Source organism: Nannospalax galili, unplaced genomic scaffold (genome assembly GCF_000622305.1).
Source record: "Nannospalax galili isolate Female #2095 unplaced genomic scaffold, S.galili_v1.0 scaffold290, whole genome shotgun sequence".
In the NCBI taxonomy this organism is placed as follows: domain Eukaryota; kingdom Metazoa; phylum Chordata; class Mammalia; order Rodentia; family Spalacidae; genus Nannospalax; species Nannospalax galili.
In genome coordinates, this window is record NW_008331486.1 from 4,676,863 (window position 1) to 4,699,246 (window position 22,384).

The 22,384-nt window shown below is 48.4% G+C and overlaps 1 protein-coding gene across 7 annotated transcripts in view; it reads left to right on the top strand.

The window, feature by feature from the left end:
• The window catches only part of Ralgps1 (Ral GEF with PH domain and SH3 binding motif 1), a 269,430-nt gene that overhangs the window by 107,998 nt on the left and 139,048 nt on the right, over nucleotides 1–22,384 (top strand). For all 7 annotated transcript variants that reach the window (XM_008824977.2, XM_017796233.2, XM_017796226.2 and 4 more), the window contains exons 5-8: nucleotides 439–522; nucleotides 6,159–6,248; nucleotides 8,817–8,909; nucleotides 21,965–22,091. In XM_008824977.2, the coding sequence (XP_008823199.1) occupies nucleotides 439–522; nucleotides 6,159–6,248; nucleotides 8,817–8,909; nucleotides 21,965–22,091 (394 nt within the window). The remainder of the gene's footprint in view (nucleotides 1–438; nucleotides 523–6,158; nucleotides 6,249–8,816; nucleotides 8,910–21,964; nucleotides 22,092–22,384) is intronic.

Here is a 22,384-nt window from a genome sequence, read left to right on the forward strand (position 1 = left end):
GGCTCCAGGAGAACGTCGTGTGGCCAGTGAAATGTGAGATTCTTCCGCTAGATTTTAATGTTAAGCTAGCCTAGAGCCCTGGCGTCATATCCAGGACAGGATGAACCCTGCTGGTTTAAACACTTACACCCCCTCTCAGACAGTGTGTGCTGAAAGAAAGGCCTTTTGTGTAGAGAAGCTGGCAGAGGGAATAGTTTATCACAAAAATCCTAGGAAATAGGGACAGAGCTGTGGGGAAGAGTGCACCATGTCTCTTATCCTCTGGCTGCACCTGCGTGCACCTCCATCTGCAGGCCCAGGCTTCCTCTCCCACCTGGTGAAGACAGATGCAGCCAAGGCTTGAACCCTGCCCACCTCCCCACTCGCCTTCCTACCAGATGTTGTAGTGTTTTGCATGCTGACTAGAATCCCTGCTGAAACCGACTCTCTGCCTCCTAGGAATTAGCCAGCTGTGGATGGAGTAAGAAGGAGAAACATAGTCTCGCCCCTAACGTCGTGGCCTTTACCCGGAGGTTTAACCAGGTAAGCGACTCGGCTTGCATGCACCTGTCCTCGTGGTAACGCTCTCCTTGTAGGCCGAAGCTTCTCTGTGATCAATCCCAGACACCTGTCCCAAGGTCCCAGTGTTCTTCCTGAATCACTCCCTGTGGTCCACCTCTGTGCCATCGTAGTCTGGTTCACAAAGTAGGTGGAAGCACAACTTTCCTGCACCAGTGTCACTCCACATAAGCTAAGGGTACAGCATCTTCACTTTGATTTGTTCTGTAAGGGCCTGCGTGTGGGGAGGTGGGATGAGGGGGGAATCTAGCCTCTACTCACCCCTCCAGCCTCACCTTTCTTCCTCCCCCTCCTTCCCTCTCCAGGCTCCACCATCCTGGCCTGACCCCTCTTGCCTGATGTGCCCTATCTCTGTCCTACTAGGCCCCTGTCCTCCATGTGCTGTGCTCTTGGCCCAGAACTCTTCCTCCCCATTCAACCCTGTCAGGTTTTAGCCTGAATGTCACCTCAGGGAGCTGCCCCTGAATCCCCAGCCTTACAGGTCTCCCTGTCAAACATTCCCTCACCGCACCTTCTTGTACTCCATGCCATCCGTAACTCAGCTGTCCTCATGGTGTGTATTCTGTGGTCTCTGTGAGGACTGTGCCTGTCCTGTTCATCGTTCTGTCCCCACCACCTTGCCAGTGTTGGGCATGTGTATAACAAACCTTCAGTAAATACACATGGAACAAATGAGTGAGGTGTTAGGAAGCGTTTCTTGAGTTGAGCTTCTTGGTCCCACACTGTTGGAAATGGACTTGGTCCAGCTCCACATTTGCTCTGGGTGTGAAGAACTAGCTCCCCATTCATGATTGAAAGATGGACCAGCCGAAGGGCCAGGGCTTCTGATTTCTTCACCAGACCTTCCAGAGCCTGGCCTTTGATAGTAGGCTCCCTTCAAGGCGTCCTTTGCAGCAGCCACACCTCCAAGGAAGGCTTTTCTCAGTCTCTTCTCCCTCTTGGTTTTCCTGGTTTCAAGTGAGGACAGAGGCCTGACAGTTGTGTGATGTGTGTGACTGGCCCTCTGGGTGGTCTTGGTGACTGGCCTCCGGGTGGTGGCCCTTGGGGTCTTGGTTTCAGCTGGGCCTTCCCTCTTAGAAATGCCTGGCCCCTATGCATCACTACTGCTCAACCTCTCTATCCCTTTCCAGCCTCCACATCTTCAGCCTCAGAGAGGCACCAGTTTGTGATCTGAAGATCAAGGCTGCAGTTGGCATGGGAGTTGTTTGGTGAGGTGTGATAGGAGCCAAGAATGGTATAGCTGCCTCTGGGTTGCAGTTTGTTTTGAATAGAGAAGGTACAAAGACTTTAATGCTATGAATCTTTTCCTTTCAACCTAAGCTTAATCTTAGAAAGAGACAGATGTGCACACGCTATCAGAGAATTCATAGTTTCCTTAACAAAACTATTTGACTAGAAGCCAACTCTGTCTGTTCCTTGGACCACCAAGTTGCTCTGGGAGGATGGGCCCTCGGGGACTCTGTTATAAGATGCTTCCCACAAGGGTACAGGTCAGCTTGACAAAGGTAGAGTAGCCTGCATGGTGAGCGGTTGCATTGTGTGCAGCTCAGACCAAGTGGTGCAGTGAGCTAGAAGTCGAGCAGCATTTTCTCAAACAGAATGCTCTGGGAAATGCAGGGCTGCCAAGAGGTAGCAGCTCCCTCCCGGACAGAGCCTTCATAGCAGGAACTGCTTTCTATGGGATCCCTTCCTGGTGGACCTGACACATGTCAAGATAGGGCTTACCTTATCAGACTCCAGATGAGAGCAGGCAGCCCACTGACCCCATTGGCGACCAAGCATAGCAACAGTACTCACCTTGCAGTTATACGAATGAAAGAATTTGGTCTCTGAAGAGCGTGAGCATGGTATCTGGCACATAGGGGACATTTGGGTGTTTTAGAGGGAACCAAAAGGTAAATGTGAAGATCAGCTAGTTGGAAGAAGTTGCCCGAGGATTTGAGTCTCCTGAGTCCAAATCAGAAACCCAGTGGCAGGTGTCCTGCTCGACTTGTCTGCTCCTCTGTGAGGTCTGAGCACCTCAGGATTTGCTCATAGAGTGACTGGGTGGAAGAGCTTGGGCAGGTTCATCTAAGGTGTGTTATGTGTCTCCACCCCACAAAGAGTTCACCCCCAGCCCAGCTCTAGATCTTCTAGGGTCATTCTTGTGAGGATCTGACAATATTGCATCTGAATCTATCTTTAGAAAATCCACAGGTTATGAATTTGCACTTAGTTGGGGGGGGCACCTACTGCTGCCCTAAAGCATATGTGGGGATGCTGAGACTCTACAGGGAGTCAAGCAGTCCTGAGTTTGAGTCCTAGCCACAGCTCTTCAGCTGTCGGATCTTGGACTGGCTTTGGCTTCTGTGAGCTCATCTTCCTCAGGGATCATCTCAACTGGTTTTTGAAGGATGAAATGAGAACCTGTACTGACACGGAGGAAACGGTTCATTAACTTCAGAGAAAAGGAGCAGCATGGGGTTGGCTTCTAGCCAAGAGGAGGCCAAGGCAGATGTAGGAGGCTGGAACGTTAGAGTAGACGTGAGGGCCAGTTGTGCATCCCTTGGATTCCAAAATGATGAAAAGGCTCAAGGGGAATTGGAGAGCTGAGGACTGCTGGCCTTTGCCATGGGCAGAGAACAGGAGGTTGCACAGGAGCCTGAACAAGGGCAGAAAAGAGAACATTCCGAAAGGGCAGAATCTGGACGTGCCCTTCAAGAGCTGTGGGTACTCCAGCTCAGGTCATCTGGGCAGGACTGACAAAGAACCCATGGATCTCAGCCACAGGGGCGTGCTGGTGACTTCAGCCAGTTTTGTGAGGGTATGGCAGGAGGTACAGTAGGATGTAGGGGCAATGGAGGCAGTAAACATAGGTGATCCTGGCAACAGCAGCTCCAAAGACAGAAAGAGCAGTGGCTCGAGGGGTCAGTGGCATCCAGGGAGGTGATCATGCTTCTCTATCAAGTGCGCAGACCCTTGAGGGTGCTCATATTTGAGCAGAAGGATCCAATAGACCAGGAAAAGCTAAAGCTGAAGATGAGGGGGGTGGTGTGTGACAAAGTGAAGTTCCAGAGAAGATGGGAGATGGGGTCCCTGGGTTCCTTAGGGTACAAGATGCCAGCATGAAGGAGATGCACATACACACAGGTGTTCCCAGCAGTGTCGTCTGTTATAGCAGAATACTAAAAATGACCCACAAACAGTAGGGAATTTGTTCAGCAAGTGATACCCATATTTAAGATGAAGTACTTGAGGGGGGAGTCAGTTACACCTCCCACCCACTCAGTCGACCTTAGTTGCATGTGAGGGAGGGGCTAAGGATGTAAGTGAGAATGCCATGAGGCACCTCTCGCTATTTTGTATGGCTGTTGGGAAGTCACAGGATCTATATTTGAGTGTGGACTTAACAGCACAGCCATAAATGAGGGGACACCCACTCTTCTGTAAATAAACCCCCACCCTATGCTCTGTTAGCAAGCCCAATAAAGTAGTAAGGATTTAAAAAAAAAAAAAGATGAAGTATTTGAATGCTGCAAACATTGTAGATAGTACTTCTAAAACTTCTTGTGATATAGGATTGACACTTACCAATTCTAATGGAAAAAGCCAACCCTGGACACAGACCACACTGTTTATCACTGTCTGTCTGTGAGTCTGAGATTGCAGAGACTGCCTTTTGTGCTTATCTTTACTTCTTTGTCTTCTGGATCTGTTCAAGTCTACAGTTAGAGAATAGAAAACATTCAGAACCAGGCCTGTCCTACCCGTCGCACTTTCTTACCTGTCCCTCATCTACACCTTCTTCCCTGTGGCCCTCCCCGGTCCACACCTCTCACAGACCACCTCCACATTCTAGTAGATGCCCCTACTCCATGGAGAGATGTGCTGTCACTGCTCCAAAGCCTCTGGAACTCTGCATAGGGTAGTGTCATAGCTCCTTCCCTTCTCCTTACCCTAGCACTGAGGTCTGGTCATTATGTCCAGCTGCCTCTGCCCTCACTACCACACCTCACAGCACTCCTGCAGCCCTCTCAGCCACTCAGCAGTTCTGGGCCACAACATACACAGTGGCTCCTTAGTTTCAGTATAAGGTCGTCCCATCTTTCAGGGCCTGCCCTCCTCTGTCAGGACCCCATACTCCAGCTTATATGCTCTGAACCTCTGTGGCCCTCACCACTGCTACCTGCCAGTACAGAGATTTCTGGAGGGCTCTGCCGCCTCCTCTGGTTTCTTCCACACCAGTTAAGGATAGACTGCATACAGTGGGACTTCGGTCACTCTGTTAAATTGACTGTTGCTTCAGAGCTGCCTCTCTCTGTACACCATGTGTGCGGGTCCCAAGTCAACTCTGCCCCCTTCCAGAGTCATGCCAGGAAAATGTGTGAGGTTTTGGCATGTGGGAATCTGTTAAATTGCACATGCAAAGCATCACACTTGAAATTATGTGGCATAACAGCACACATATTAAAATACAAGGTTTATGAGCCTACTGTTTGGTATCCAAAAAAGCCTTCTTCCATAAATGACTAGTAAACATGAGTCTGAACTTAATTTTGGCAGTTCCTTGGAAAAAATGATTCTGTGGAAACCCAGGCATGGCCTGGAGCTAATTACACTGAACTCATTTCTGTGATGCTCCTGCTTAATACAAAAGGCAAATTGTTGATTCTCTGTATCTCCTGCTTTCTCTTTGAAAAATGGCAGTATTTCAGTTAGGAGAATATGTTTTTTGCACAGCAAGCTTGCTTTGTTAACTCCTTTCCTTGTGACGTTTGGGGGTTTCCCACATCTCACCTTCCTTTCCATCCTACACATCCCTTTGCTGTGGCTGGAACAGCATGTTTGTGGGGCTGTCTGGCGCACTCTGGGCACCACTGTTCTGATGGTAATGAGGCATAAACAAGAAGCGCTAACCACTTCCCAGCATTTATTAGCTGACTGCTTTCTGTGTTTCCTTGCAGTGCTGTGTCAGCCTCACACTGACAAACCACTTTGTCCTTGCCACCCACAGACCCTGGGTCTGGGGCTGTTGGTATATGAGGGGTCAGGCAGGAATGCAGTTCTACACCAAAGCTGTCCACATACGTTTTTGGCCCATCCCATGTCCACAAATCCCATCTCCCTCATAGCTTAGGGTATCTTTTGTTATTAGCAAACCTCTTTTAGAACATTAAATTTGTGGCAACTATGTTGGGTAGGGATGTGAACTTATAGGTAATGCTATTGGTAGACACCTCCCTTTGTCTATCTGTCCATCTTTCCCTCTGTCCATTCATCCTCCCATCATCCACAGTCTCCCCATGGCTGCTTCATCCCACAATTCCCTGAGGTACCTATAGAGGCACTGGTGTTTGCCTTGGGGCCCAGCACTGCCCTGATGATGAGGCCAGTGTCTGCTTCTCACCCTTCAGTGTGTGTTGGAGGAGGCAGGATGGGAACGCAAGACCCATCTTGGGTTGGGCATCAGGAACTCATCTCATTTGACCTCCAGCCATACCCTCAAAGCTACCTGGCCTCGTAGAAATCCCACAGTGGTAGTGGGCAAGGGTGATATAAGCAGCTGGTTTTAACCACTTCTCTGGTGTGTGTAGTGTATATGTGTGTGTTTGACTCTACAGGTCAGTTTTTGGGTCGTACGAGAAATTCTAACAGCACAGACTTTAAAAATAAGGGCAGAAATCCTGAGCCATTTTGTGAAAATAGCCAAGGTAAGCTGTTTATTTATTTCTCAGAACATGTTTCCCTAAAGCACTGGGCCTGTCAGTCAGGGGTCACACTGTGAGCGGGGGACTGTGACCTGACCCCAGGCAGAGCTAGCTATGAGAGCCACCTGACCACTGACACCTTGTATGTGCCTTAGTGGTGTGCACCTCCGTCCCATAATTCTGTGGCTAGCCATTCCCCTCACCTGGGCTTTCAGTCTTTTCACTTGGCCTAATAGTTCCCTGGAATCCCATCCTTGTCCTTAAGATTTTACCAGTGCTGGGGGCCAATGGGCTGTAGTTAGTACCGATGCCTGTGATGTCGTCACATCCTGCATAGTCACGGCCACAGAGTCCACTGCGTCCATCCTGAGCTAGGGCATTGGTGGGGCGACCCTGCTGCCCCTGTTTTGGCAGGCTCTGCCCTTGCTGCTCAGCAGGCCCCATCTTTCCTTCTCCCTCATCTCTGCCTGCCAGGCTGTGCCATCCTGTAGCCTTCCTGAACCACTGTCGTACCTAGAGAGCTCCTCCCAGTGCCCTGCTCCCACCACCTGGGCCTGAAAGACACCCCAGCAGCATTGCTCTGATTGGTTCACAGCTTGAGTGTGGTGTGTGCTTCCACCTGGATTCCAGCAAAACTGCCCCGGACCGAAACCCTTTAGTGCCAGGCTGGGTGGTGACTGCTGTGCCAATGTGATGCTTTTCTTTGTTCACACGGTGCTGTCCCAGTCACACTGCAGAAATGGGTGTGAGGAGAGGCAGAGTGGCCATGCTGAGGGCCCAAGCTAGCCAGTGGCAGGACAGGAATCCTGGCCATTTCTGTCTTCAGTGGCATTATTCTGCCGCCCCCCAGAAGACTGAGGGCAATGGTCACCATGCCTGTGAGTTCTTCTGAAGCACCCGGAATTGGTGCCGTGCTTTGTGCTCCTTGTTGCTGTCAGTCAAGACCATGCTGGGTCAGAAAAGGGTGTGGGGAATGGCCCCAGCCCTCCTAGGGCTTGTGTTTAGAAATGAGTTACGGTCCCCACTCAGGGAATGCAAAATGACCCCTCCTTAATCTGTGCCTTCTTCATGAAGATTGTCATGTTGGCCCTACATCCAGGTGTAGCCTTGGCATGTCGCTGCCTTCTCTGAGCCTTGGTTTTCCCATCTCTGAAAGAGAAAGGGCAGGTTAGGTAAGCTCCCAGAGGCCTTCTCGCTCCCAGAGGAAATCCTGTGATAGGCATAGCGAGTCGGATTCTAGAACGAAGCTTCCCACAGAGCCATCTATTCTTACACACAGGAAACAATTAGAGATTGTTACAAGATGTCTGAAATGAAGCATTTGGGGTGATATTTCCAAGTAGGAGCAAAGTCCAGACTGGAGGGCTTTTCATCTATTTATTATTTTGCTGACTGTGTGCTGGCACTGTGAGGTACGGGAATAGGGTGGTAGGTAACACTTTGTCCCTGCTCTCACAGGACACCTAGTCCAAAATGAGAGAGAGCCAGGGAAAAGCAGCTTCAAACCAGAGTGCAGAGACATGCTCAGGACTGTGTGGGAACACAGGCATTTGGGAACATGGTTAGAAGAGACATGGTAGAGGAAGGGCCTTAAGGATAAGGGATTGGGGAGGGGAATGAGCCTTCCTGAGAGAGAAGACCCAGACCCACCTGGCTGGGCAGTTGACATACTCTAGCCCACATGTCACAGGTGCTCATTACCATTCTTGTTTGAACTATAAGAACACTAGCTCTCTGAAGGCTCAGGTATTGGGAGCTGGGATTGGGTCTAAGGAGACTGTTACCCGGGCCTTGCTGCCACCCAAGAGTGAGAAATGGGACCTTGCCCTGTTAGCAAGTTTGCCTCAGCATAAAACCAAGAACAGAGCAATTACATTTTTCTGCCCTGACTCTCTACTTTGTGTCTCATTCTGTGGCCCTCCGTGGTAAAGAACTTGTCTGAGACTGAATTGACACCAAATGTTCTCACTCATTTGGGGTCTGGTTTAAAAACTCACGGTCAAGTGCCTGGGAAACCGCAGCCTTGCCTTCCCAGCTGAGAGTGATTACACAGATCGATAACATCTCCCTGGCCTCTTTCTCATTCGATGTTAGGGTGATCATAGAAGCAGCTGATGCTGTTGGCATGCTGGGGTCTTCTCTTACAGAAGCCTGTTGGCAGGTTCGGAGTCATCTAAGAAAGAACGTATAGAGGGGCTGGGGATAGTCAGTGGTAGAACGTATGCCTGAGGCCCTAGGTTCGAACCTGAGCTCTGAAAAAAAAAACCCAACTTATTAGAAAGAATGTAGAGCAGTTATCTAGTCTCAAGCCTCACTGCTGCCCAGCAGCCTGTCAAATAAGTTTATGAAATTTTGCAAATCTTTTAGATGAAGTCTCGTCTTTTGAAAATTAGGGAGAAAAAGATCATATGTTTCCTATGAACTTCCTAGAACTATATTTTCTACATGAGACATTTTTAAGTATAATTGAATTTTATAAACATGGCAGCATTTGGTACCCCTTGAGCATGTTTTTATCCTGTTGTTTATAGCAGCAAAATAATGTGTTCCATATCTCCTTTTTTTCCCCAGAAACTTCTAGAACTCAACAACCTTCATTCTCTCATGTCTGTGGTATCAGCATTACAAAGTGCTCCCATCTTCAGGCTGACAAAAACCTGGGCTGTAAGTTAATCTCCCTGAGTCTACCCCTTTGATCTTGGCTGCCCTCTCCTTGCTGAGCATCTGCTGATGACTTAAGCCTACCTAGGCTTTCTCTGACTATCTGCACTTTGCTAAGGACAGTTACTATGAGTTAACAAAATGTTCTCTGGGCATCCTCATGACTCCAGTGACCCCAGCCTCATTTTGGTTCTAGGGAGTGGGGAGGAGGTGGACATGGCTGAGCTTGGAAGCCACCAGTGGGATCTTCCTGGACCCCTCAGCGTCATCTATGATGGCCGGGTTAGCACATGACTTCTGCCTTTAGCTTCGCCAGTACTTCATATCTGGCAGGCTCCAGATTGCCCTTGGGAAGGTCTCTGCACTGATGTTTTGCAGCTGCCCTGGGTCACTGGCCATAGAGCTCAGAGTTTCTCTGGAGAAAACTATGACCCTATGTAGGAAAAAATGATTTTTTTTTCTTTTTTTTTCCTGAGGCCTTGGATAATTTCAGCTCAGAGGTGGAGGCTGATAGTTATATAATTGAGTCTGTAGGAAAGTTTTCCTGCTGTAAAAATACTTTAAAAATATCTCAGACTTTTTTATCCTCTTTGGCTGGTGCAGCACCTGACATAGGGGAAGTAATTGCTATTTCCATAGCTCATTAGCATTTGCCTCCTGGCCTGCCTAGTCCAGGTCTCTCACAGCCACAGACCAAGGCTTCCAAGACCTGTTTACGTCCCACAGAACTGACAGGACTGTATGGAACTAGATGTGTTTCTACCACTCATTTCCAATCTTCCCTTTGCCAGTCCCTGGGACTGGACTCTGTTTCCTACTTGGCCAGCTCAGGGGCCTTTAAAATACTTAAGGATTATGTTGTAGGTGATACAAAATGAGCCTTACTTCTTTAAGTGGCAACTTTCCCAATATCTGGCCATGGTAGAACGGGGTAAGAAACATCAGCCTGGAGTCCGGACTCTGGGTTTGCATTTAGGCTCCATTTAGTACAGGCCTTCTTTCTCATCTCTGCTCTGGGCAGTTGGCCTGGAATAGTGGATTTCTGTCAGTGCTTCATAGAGCTCTAGAGGTCCTTAGAACTGTCTTATGGGCCACCAGGAGCTGAGGGAGAGGCGTGCAGGGGCCAAGAAGACAGCCCAGGCTCCACCAGAGCAGCCTATTTGTATATGGGGCTTCTGGGTGGACTGAGCAGTGGTTTTGCAGGTCAAGAGCAAATTTGGAAGCCACTGCCTCTGCGGTCCCTGCCAGCCTTGTGATTCCAAGGCCATCTGAGCAATGAGGCTTTCTTCAAAAGTTTTTTGGAGATTCTTTTTCAAATGACTTTTCCATCATTGAGCTGCTGTTATTCTTCCTTGGGCTGCTGGGAGCCATGTGGAGACCCAAAGGACTGCATTTGGAATCTTCTCATGTGAGCAACACTGTGACTCTCAGGGACCTCTGCTAGCTGTGTATTTGATGAGGCACAGAGATGTGACCTGCTCAGGGATGGGCAGAGCCCTCCATGAAACTGCAGCGTACTGCAAAGGGTACTGTCTGCTGCTGGGGCCGAGGGCAGCACCAGGTCAGAGCAGTGCCAGGGCTGCACAGTTCATTGAGCCCAAATGCAGGTGGAGCACTGCCGTTTTGGGCCTATGCTGCCACCAAAATGAACCTCCATAGCTTCTTGGGGAGCCTGAACCCGAGCACTTACTCTCAGGGAATGTGGCTAAAAGGAAAATTCAGGTAGCTGAGATTTCATGTCAGTAGCGGTCAGGGGTCTTGGAACAGCAGTCATCTCTGCTTTTTCTGAGACGTCTTCCCACTGTGTCCATGGGCTGGGAGCCAGGTGGCTTCCCTGGCTATGGAGGGCCACTTGCCCAGGCAGAAGGTGTGAAGACACAGCATTTTAGGAAGTGGGGATGGCAGCTGCCACGCCCTGGCGCAGGGAGAGAGGAAGCTATGCAGCCACATGGATTATTACCCAGGACTTCCAGTTCCAACTGGCCAGGGGGTGGTTGGTTCTCAGTAAAGCTACTACCTGCCTTGTTTTAGACCTACTCTGTCACCCACCTGTCCTGTTAATTCAATGACAGCCTTTGCACAGAGTGTTTGGAGAAGGGAGAGGCCCGGATTCAGCCTCTTTCCCTTCGCAGCTGTTGTTCCCAGGCTCGTGGAAAGGAGGACCCTCTTTACTGTACACAGTGGAGCTGCCGTGTGCTCTGTGGTTCTGGCCCCATGTCTGCCTGCCTCTTGCCTTCATTCCTCATGACAGGTCTCATTTTTCTCTCCCTGTGCCAGCCAGCACACGCGTGTTGTCTGAAGTATATGCTTATCCTGAATTGCATTCTTCTTTTGCTCTTAATGGCTGGCAGCGAGATTTTAGCCATAAAAATGCCACCCACAAGCCACTTCCTCTCTTCTCCCATGTCAGCTGAGTTGGAACTGGTGAGACCTTATGGGCCCATGTGACCGGGAAGAACAAAAGATTCTAACCACCCAATGGCCAGCACTTTTATAATCCCTGTTTGGCAAAGAGGAAACTGAGTTTCCAGAAAGTGGAATGACCTGTGACCTCAGAGCTGGTGAGTGCCGGAACCAAATGGATGCAGCCTGGTTTAGCTGGACCCATAGTCTACTTGCCCACTGTGTGGACCCCTGCAGTGGTAGAAGGTTCGATCACATCAGGCCAGTGCAAGAAGGGCCACACACACACTGGAAAGTGGGACTGAGAGATGTGGCCGGCCATTGAGCATGGCTGCTCTCTGAATGCTGTCCCTAGGAGTATGCAGAGGCCCTGGATATCTGGGAAGACTAAACAGAACAGGCAGGAGACCTGCCACTTGGCTGTACTGTAGACAACCTGTAGTGTGGGTCAGTCAGTCACTGGCTAAGACAGAGTAGCCTGTAAGCCTGTCCATGGCTGGCCCCTGAGTGCCAGCAGCTGGATGAGTCGGACAGGGCTGACTGACGGACAGAGGACAGGCCTGTACATAGTAAGATCTCAGTGGATGCTGGCTGAATCCACAAATAGGGAGTCATGGCTGGTCTGGAACAACACAGGCAAGGAGTTACTTATCCCGGAACTGAGGCCATTTTGGAATATCACCTCGTCAAAGCCTCAAAGCCTAAGCAAGAAAGTGTATCAGCCAACTCTGATTTCCCGAGTACACATCACCTTGTGGCTCTTATTCATTCTGAAGATCAAATATTGATTGAATGCCTCCTCCATGCCAGATTCTGAGACTGCAGCCAAGGTGGTGTGCTCGTAGCTTTCATGTCCGTCTGGGGCAATAGACACGGTTCTCGGGAGTGGATGCATCTCCTTAGCTGGCATAGAGGCAATTGAGAGACGCCATTGGTTGAATGCATGAGTAGCGAGCACAGCGCGTGAGACGGGAGTAAAGACAGAGTACAGCGGGGGTAGGTGGCCGAGGGCCGGTATCAGCTTTGGCTTGAATGACAAAGGGGAAGCAACCACATCACAGTGAAGAGATGATCATTCCAGGCAGAGGGAACAGCTGGTGCTGTGGCACCAAGGGAGAAGAGTATGGTGTCATAGAGGGACCCACATGTCAGTATAACTGGAGCTCACAGCCTGGGGGAGACGTCAGGTACCATTCCAAGTGCACAGAAGGACTTTGAACAGGAGGTAGACATGATCTAGTTTAGTGATTCTTTGCTTTGTGTGTTTTTAATCCCTGTTGCTAATGTGTATAAAACAAATTAGGAGAAGTAGAAACCAAGGCTGGAAACGGGGGCCTAGTTACTTGGTGAAAACAGAGTTCAGGAGTGAAGTAATACTGACCACAACACAGTGGCAATGGGATGATGCAGGATGTGTTCTGAAGAGAGGGCACCAGGGGGCGCCACTGATAGGATGGGACTAGGGACAGTCCCCAGGTTTGAGCCTGAGCGACTGGGAAGCCGCCAAGACCTGTTATGTAACTGGAGTGATCCTGGGGAGAGGCTGCTTATTCCTGAGACACCTGGGGCTGGAGTCCATGGTGTGAGGAAGTCACCCATTAGAGTCATCACAGTCCTGTGTTCCACATGCTCCCCCTCAACTCCCCTGACAGAGTATACATGACACTCGCACACATGTATGTGTACACACACACACACACACACACGTTTTGCTTGCCCTGTGCACCTATCCAGAGTGATTCTTTCTTTCCTACTAAATTGGTCCAAAGAGTTTGACTCATTTGTGGCAGCAAAGTGAAAACTGAAGTTGTTGGCGTGAAGGAAATCACCACTGATGGGCAGGAGGCCTGGTCTGCAGGGTGTGACCTGGGAGGGGACCGTCCTGGAGCAGAGCTCCCACTCCCCCATATACCAGGCCTCAGTACGAGGAGGGCCCCTTCCACTGAGATCTAAGGCCCCTTGGCAGACACTTGAGGCCGGCAGATGTATGGCATCCCCATGCTTTGGATCTGAGAATTACTCATCCTGAAAGTGAGTCTTCCCACTGCATCTGCAGCAGCAGCAACAGCAGCATCGCAGCGACTCCCCACTGACATGGTGGAGGAGGCAGGAGGAAGCCGAGGCTGTTGGTCTCAGGCTTCTCTGAGTCTTGGCCCAGATGGGAGTTGAGCCAGGTGAGGCCGACGGGGAGGAGGAACGTCAAGGAAAGCAGCAGTGGCGGCCCCTGGCAGCTCCTTCCCGCCATTCTGTAGACCTGCTCCTCAGACATTCTGCATCATTGCTGGGGAGGCTGACATTTCACCCTCATCTGCCTGGCATTGTGAGGAAATGCTGGACACTGTCCATCAAACTCTTCCTGATAACCCTCTCTGCCCCGGTCCTAACTCTCCTCACGCTCTTCTGACAGCTGCCTCCCTGACTCTTTCTGTGACCGTGGACATGGTGGTTCTTCAGGGTTCTGACCTCAGTCCTCCCCTCCCCACTGTTTTCCTCCTTGATGAGCACACCAGCCTGGAGAGCTTCAGCTGTTATTCCTGTACTCCTGTGGTGGTTGGTTGTGTGGTCCAAGCCCTGACTGCTTCTGAGCTAGGGCTCACTCACACCACAGGACCTACTCCATTCAGCCCTCTGCTTGCGAGTGCCTTTGACTGTGTGCATTTGGCATGTCTGAAATCAGGCTTCGGATGCAGGAAGTTAGAATGCCAGAACACTCTCTTCGAAGACTGTGTGTTCAGATGGAATGGTAGGTAGGCTGAGCTGATGAGGAAAAGGCCTTGCTTCCCTGTCTCCTGCTCCAGCACGTGAACACAGTAATGTTGGATAAAGTACAACTAAGTTAACACACCAACAAGCAGAGCCACACTGCAAGCCAAGAAAGAGAAATCACCATGTCCTAAAAATAAAGGGCATGCTCAGAGTCAGAGGCGTGGGCTGCTAAAAGGAACCACTGTGGCTAGGACTTTGCAGCTGGGGCCAGGGATTAATGCCTGCTCAGAGGGGAGAGTCCCAGATTCACACCCCACTCAGAAGGAACACTGGACATAAGTTGGCCATAGCAATCGGCCATCAAATGTTACCCCATCAGAAATTCTCTGCAGCTGTGGGGAGCCCAAGGGAGGGAAGTCAGCTATGAGAAATTGTCATTCTAGCCTGTACCTCATGTGGCTATATGCTTTGGGGTCTGAATGCATGCCACTTGCAGGAGTGAGAGGACCCCAGCCTCCACGGAGGAAATGAGGGGCCTGGGAATTGAGAGTGTGGCCTCTTAGATCAGACGCTGAGCTCAGCCTCTACCCTATAGTGAGGATTAAAGTAGACAAATGAAAACTGCTTAGAATTGCACCCAGCACATAGCAGGGGCTGGCTAACTGTCACTGCTGTTAGTTTTGTCAGCTCTTCTTGGATGCTCTCAGATGGACTGTGAGGCCATCCCTGAAGATAGGCCCTTTATTATGACCTGATGTTACTGCCTTCCAGCGACCCTTTTGCTTCTTGTCTCTCCAGTCACTCTCACAGCTTGCAGTAGTGATCTCTTCCAGCCACCAGGCTCTGTCTTTCCACATCTGGGTTAAAGAGGGCTTTTGGTGTTCTTTTTCCCCCCCCCACATCTTGTTTCCACCTCCACCGTGCTTGGTCAGGGACCCTGCACCCTACTGCTCCTCCAGAGCAGGATGCTCCAATGCAGCTGTTTGATGCTACCATTCCTTTTAAAGCTGCCATCTCACACTCATCTCATGACCCCCCGTGTTATGGTAAGCATTGCCAGACAGTCTTTAACCATCATTTGCTTATCTGGTCTCCTATTTCAGTGGTGGTTTTGATTAAAGGAAAGATGCTGAGCTTGAATTAGAGGGCTGGTATGAGCTCATGGGTGATGTACCTGGGAGTGTGGCGTTTGATGTGGCTCTTCAGAGCACTGAGCGTCTTCCTGAGCACCAAGAACATAATAGGTCAATTTGGCAATGGAAATAAATACCAGAAGGTTTCACCCCTATCTTATGTCCACCTCCCCCCCCTAAAAAGCAAGCCATAAACCTCTCGGCCTTTGCCAGGGCAGCATCTGCTACCCCCAGCAACACGACCATTCAGAGCCCCAAGTCATGTACGCAAGAGACGCAGGAGCTGGCCAGAGGAATTTCCTGTTAAAACATAGCCACAATCCGCTCATTCTTTCCCTTTTGATTAGTATTCACTGTTCATGTTTCTTGGCCTGTGATTGGTACCCTGTTTGTAAGTTGAGCTGAAGTAGCTGAGAAAGTAGAATAAGCCATCAAAATGAAGGTCATGTGACCTGGCATCGACTTGGCCAAGTCAATACCAAACTTTGCCAAAAGACAAGTTTCCACCCCTCCCCTACCTCTCTATTCCTATCCAAAGTAACTCTTGCTGTGTTTTAGTAGAACTGTTGTTCCCTCAGATGTCCCTTAGTGCTCCTACCTCCAGGCCATTCTCCTGCCCTCTGTGGCCTCTGGCTCCTCTCCAGCCTCCTTGTGTTTGTTGTGCCCCTGTAAGACTCCTTTCCAGACTCCCTGTTCCTAAAGTCCCTCTTTCTCACAGTAGACTTTGTGCCCTCCCTCCACAGCCCTCTTGGCTCTGTGACTTCCTTGCCTCTGCCTGCCCTTTCATTGCTCAGCCCAGCTGAACCAATGGAATACACATTAGGTGTGTAACCCTGCAACCACCAACAGACCAGTTCTGGACTCCAAGTGAGCCCTTGGCAAGCATATACTAGGAGGCAGAGTTTCATCTCTCAGTTCTATACCGAGGTCTTTGGGGGACTGTCTCCTGAGACTGCCATGGGTAGAGTAAGAAACATAATTTAAAAGATATATAATGAAAACTGTCCCAATAAAGTTAAGTGTTGCACGTGTATATGAATGCCTGTACATGAGTGTGTGCCCGTGTAACTTTTAAAGGATTTTTAAAAGGTGCAATCATGATTCTTAGAAATACAGAATGAATACTTGTTAAAGATTTTATTTTATTCATTTATTGGGGGCTGAGATGAGAACTCAGCAGTTAACAGCACTTACTGCTCTTGCTGAGGACTCAGATTTGGTTCCTAGCACCCATACTGTGGCTTACAACCACTTGTAACTCCAATTCTAGGGGACTGGATGCCCTCTTCTGGCTTCCTCAGGTTCCTGCACATACATAGTACACATAAACTCAAGCAGGCAAGCATACATACATACATACATATATAAAAAAGAAACAAATCTTTAATTTACATATTGAAGAGAGAACCAGTAAGATCAGCAACCGTACCAAAGACAAAGGCACAGCACCATCTTTTGTAGTCAGGTAAGACACACTACAATAATTTTAAATGCTTATCAAAGTAGGTCGCTATCCCAGTGCGACCGTCAGTGGTACCATGAGACAAAAGCTTCTTTCTGTGGATTGGAACTTATTTATATAACTGTATTTTCTATAAGTTAATTTCTATCTGTACAGGGTTTAAAATAGCCTTAGATAAAGACAAATAGCCCAAATACCACTAAATTTCAAAAGTCATGATTTTTCTCCATGGTATACACAGAGTTCTCTATCACATCTGATATTTTACATCAGAGCTGTGATTTGGCAGATTTTTTTTTCCAGAAACTGATATTATATATCCAAAGAGGTGAAAAATTACCTTTTGAAAAATACCCATTTCATTCTTTGCTGATTCCACACCTGGCTCTGGCACCCACTGACCCATAGATTCAATGGGACTAAGCATTCTTTCCAAACCATACCAGCAGCAGACCCTGGAACTGAAGTGGAATTCTGAGTCAGTCTTAATATATTTGGAGCAACAGGCTCTTTGTTGAAAAAACTTCCACGTATGAGGAAATGTTATTTTTTTCCTAGAGGCAAAGGAACAAGATACCAGTGTCCTTATAAATCATATTTGGGCTTTTCCTTTCCAGATTTGCCAGATTTGAGCTACTTTCCCAGAAAGGAGAGGGGCTCAGGAATAGTCACATGGCAAAGTGCCGCATGCCACGCCCTCAGCATGGTGACTGCAGCATGTGTTCACTGTAGGTGTTCACCAGGTCTGCCATCCTCCTGGCTTTGACCTGTGCTTTCTAAGTCTCATGTACCCCTCGGAGTGAACACTGGGCACCGTGAAAATGAGTTAAAATCAATTTGAAGGACTTTATTTTTACCTTGTATTTAGCTCACTTTTCTCAATCCTAATACGTATATTCCTGCTTACTCCCTTTTTCAGTAGAGGTGTTTTCTTGGTTTTATTTTGTCTTTTACCTGTTTTATTGATGCTTTATAAAATAAACTCTTGAATCTAGTCACTGCCATAAATTTGATGGTTAGCTTTATTTTTAATGTATCAATTTCTAATTTTACCAATTAAGCTATTTTTCTTCCTTTCCTACTTTCCTGATCTGTCTCCCTGTAGCCGCAGCTAGCCTGGCACTCACTATGTAGACCAGGCTGGCCTCCATCTCACAGAGATCTGCCTGCCTCTGCCTCCCAAGTGCTGGGACTATAAAGGATTTTAAAAGCACGAGGTTTCATTGCCATTTTTGACCTTAGCACATAGCTCAGCCTACAGCGTTCTCCTGTGTGCGACTTGGTGATAATCCATAACCTTGGCTTTCATTCCCTTTCCAGGATCATTGATAACTCAGAAGTTTCTAATGGACCAGGTTTCCACATCCTCACTGTTGGCCTCCCTTTACTCTTTCCTGTAACACGCATTTCAGAGTGTTTCTTCTGTGCTGGTGAGTGAGCAGCAGGCACAGTCAGCACCGCCCCGTCCTCACAGGAGTCATCATTTGTTGAGTGAGACACAAAGGCAGCCTCACGGTCAGTTGGAATAATAACATCTCATGGAAGAAGATTGCAGAGCACCCCAAGACTTCTACTGAACTTCACTATTTCAAGGTCCCAGTATTTGTTTAGGTCTAAAGCGCCCCGGTTTCATTCCTTGCCAGCTCCATCCTTAGCTCCTGCATCCGCTCCTGCCACAGGTAGTGAGCTGCTCCCCAGTCTCATTTCCTTACCTCCCTTCCAAATGTGAATGGTTTCAGGGTCTGTTTGACTCTGGGTAAGCGACTTACCAGTTTTCTTATATGTAGTTCTGATGGTCTTTTCCTGAGGCTTCTCATAAAACTGAAATCTGAAGGACCCTCAATTCATAGGAGGTTTGCAGTTGGTGGTTCTATTTGTAATAAAAGTTTAAAACGTGTAAGTAAGTACTGTTATTTTCTGAATAAACAAAGCCCTATTTTTAAAAACTTAAATCTGAAAGGGATTTTTATCCGCATAATACATGCACATCAATTCTGGAAATCACTAAAGTACTGAAAGGCTTATTGAAAGCCCTAACTCTTCCCTGTTCTCCCCGCTCCTTTGCCTCCCTAGAGACAACCCTCCCGCTCAGTGGTCTCTTCTTGGAGTTTCCGCCACAGTCCCCCACCCCCACCCATGTGCTTTTACTGCAGTGTCTCAATCCATCCACTTCAGGCAGTACATGTTGGCTTAGTTCTCTAGATCTGTCTTCCTTCTTTCTTCAAAACCCCATTACTATAATTCAATCATTTTTGCTAAATGACTATTCAGTGTCTTAATGATTAGCAGTGTGCAAGCATACACCATTGTGAAGTCAAGTAATAAACCATGAGTTACTGGTGCTCTCTTACATATTTTACCTGATCATTTCAGTTCCCTTTTAAAAATTCCAGGCTGGTAAGATGGTTCAGCAGGTAGATACTTGCTACTTAGCCTGACAAACTGAATTCAATCCCTGGGACCCACATGGTCCCATACTGTGACAGACACATGTCTACACATACACACATACACAAAATAAATGTAAAAAATTCCTCTTACCTTTTAAGTATCTATTTTCCAGATACACATATGTAATCTTAAAATATTTATTTTTATTTTTAGTACCTATACCATCCTCCATGCCACAAATGTGCTATCATATAGATTTTCTTTTGCTCTGGTCCATCGTGGACCAGTTTGTTCTTAAGACCTGCTGCTCATTGGCTATCCCCGAACCCTCAGGGCACTCATGGATTGGACCCAGTGTCTCCAGTGTCCCATGTCCTCTTTTATCTGGTCTGTTCCTTCATTTGGTAGAGGAAATTCTCAGGTCGTTTTCAAATCTGTCATGGCAAAATCTGCTCTGAGTTTCTTCATTGTACAGCAGCCTATGAATCATTATTACTACTATTATTATTATTATTATTTTATTCATAGGGTCTCACTATGTAGCCCTGGCTGGCCTTGAAGTCACAAAGATCCACCTGCTTCTGCCTCCCAAGTGCTGGGATTAAAGGTGTGTGCCACCATGCTTGGCCTATGAATTATTCTTGACAAATCTGATTATGTCTTGAATCTGCTTTATAGGCACAGAATGGAGCCAGTGAGTGAGGTTAAGTAGCCCATCCTTTCTGTTGTGTGTGTGTTTGTACGTTTGCATGCTTGTGTGCATGAATAGGGGAACACAGGTGGCACACTGGCCGACTACCCAGCAATCTGAGGTGCTTCCCATACAGGTACTGGACAGGCTGGTAGGTAGGCTGAACATGGTAGGTAGGCTGAACATGCAGGGGACACAGGCCGTGACCCAGCTGGGCCCAGAGAACCAGTGGTGTGGGCTGTGGGAGCCAGTGTGGCTCAGCCTCAGGGTGAGAGAGGACAACATCAGGATTTGTTTGACAGATGGCCAAATATGAATGATTACGAAGAAGTCAGTGGGGTTCTAGATTGCATCAGTTAAAAAAAAAATGACTTCCTGAACTTGGAAGAAGACTGCTCAACTTTATAGTTGTTCACACAAGGAACGCGGTTCTGCTTTGGGTACCTATTGCTTATATGGCAAATTTCTCATCCTTAGATGTTCACTCACTGACAATTCACTTATTCACCTGGGTCCTTGATTTCTGTTCACTCACCGTGTTGCTATAATGTATGACTAGCCTCTCCATTGATTCACAGGTCCCATAGATATTTGGGCAGGTCATCTACTCCTGGTGATTGTGAACCTGAAATAGAGGCCACAGTCCTGGCTCCTTTTTGCCTCTGGGCTTCACAAAAATCAGATGAGTTACATGCAGCAGTGCTTTACAAACAGCCAGTAGAAGAGGGTATTCATTCCTATCCATTTGCTATTATGATGAATAAGCCTGGACTTAGTAAGCCAGTTAAGTGGTGGTCTTCCTAGGATGTATGTAGTGCCCCTGCCCTCATATGTCCTGAACTCAGTGGGAAGAGAAAAGCTTGCGTCTCCTTCTCTAGCTTCTTCAGCACTGAGCCTTCCTTCCCTGCACCATAGCCTTCAGCCTCCCCTCTGAAGTCCGCAGGCTGTCATCACTGCCCATATCCAGTGGGCTCTCTTATGACTACATCCTCTGTGACTCCAGAGACTGAGGACTGAGGGATCTGGCAGAGCCTGCCCAAGCAACCTGGGCCTCCCTGAGTGTGGGTTTTCCGGCCGAGACCCTTGGAGCTGCACTGCCTCCCTTATAGCCTTGGTGCTGGCAGTGGTTCTCCCCTTACCTCTGCTGCCCTGCCTGAGGGCTGTTAGACACTGACCCGCTCCAGTCTGATGGACATGGCAGGTCCATTTTTCCAGATCCTTGCACAGACTATCAGGATCTCAAGACCAAGCTTGGCCTAGGATGCCTGGACTCCCGTCTTTCTTCCTTTACATGTAACTCTTGGATTTAGCCATTGACCGCAGTTTCAGAAGTCCTGAGCCCTGGAAGCCAGAATCAGGGGGCATCTCAGCTTCAGCCACATGCTGAGCCAAAGCCACCCATCCCCATGACAGCCCTCTTCAGGCCTGGCCTCCTAGCCTAGCCTCCTTTCCTCAAAGCTATTGCATTTGAGGAGGCTTCCTCCATTTCCTGGCACTCGACCTTGACTTGGGACATGAAGAACTCCACTCTTAGTCCTCAGCGTCAGGTCTTGAGCACCAGGAGTTAAGGTTTCCACTCATTCCCTAGAAGGTTCAGTGTGCATACTGAGCCACCCTCTTCTGGGTCACCAGCTTTACATCCTGAGAGCTTGGTCATCAGTGAGCTTGCTTCTAATCTCTGGCTGATGGTGCTTGCTTGCTCTAGGTTGCTTACCTAGATGATCTAGTAGATGAATGCTGATGGGAAATAAGGTTATTTTTTAAGTGAAACACCACATCTAACTGATATGACACAAGTAGATGCTGGGAAGCAGAGGGGAACTCCAAGTTGGAGCCCTGCCGTGTCTACATAGCATGTCTGTTTTGTCATGTGAAAGCTTTTGGAGTCTTCCACCATGGAAGAGACCAGCTAGAGCTATGAGCTATGGAATAACTCTTCTAGTGACTGTGAGTAATCTGCCTCACTTTGTGAGCCACGTGCTGTCGTAGAGTGCCTGTCCCCACAGAGATCAGTGCCCTATATGTGTTGGGGGAGCCAGCTAGCATCATGGAGGACAATGGCTTGGGGTGGTCTTCCATGGGAGATGCTATGAATCCTATGCAGCTCCCTCCTGCTCACCATGTGACACAGACCTTTAAAATCTTTATTTCTGCTCAGATTTGGCATGCTGTGGACACAAGCATTTCAGAGGTTTCCTTTCGCTCTGTCACAGCTCTCTTCTTCTATTCGCTTTTCTGGTTTATTCAAACACTATCATTTTTCTCATTCCAGCTTTTGAATCGCAAAGACAAGACCACTTTTGAGAAATTGGATTATCTGATGTCCAAAGAAGACAATTACAAGCGGACTCGGGATTATATCCGAAGCCTGAAGATGGTGCCCAGCATTCCCTATCTAGGTATGAGTCTGAACCGGCTTTTGTTTTTTTGTCTCCCCGCCCAAAAGAAACATGCTCAGTGCCAAATAAGATGTTTTCACAGTTTCTAGTGGAGTACTTTCCAGAAAGCAGCAAGGGACCATGGGTAGAGAGGTGACTGGTTGGCTCCTCGGGTCTGAACGTGGATAGAGGGGTGATTGTTGGTTCCTCAGGTCTGAACATGGATAGAGAAGTGATTGAATGGCTCCTGGGGTCTGAACATGGGTAGAGAGGGGATTGGTTGGCTCCTCAGGTCTGAGCATGGATAGAGAGGT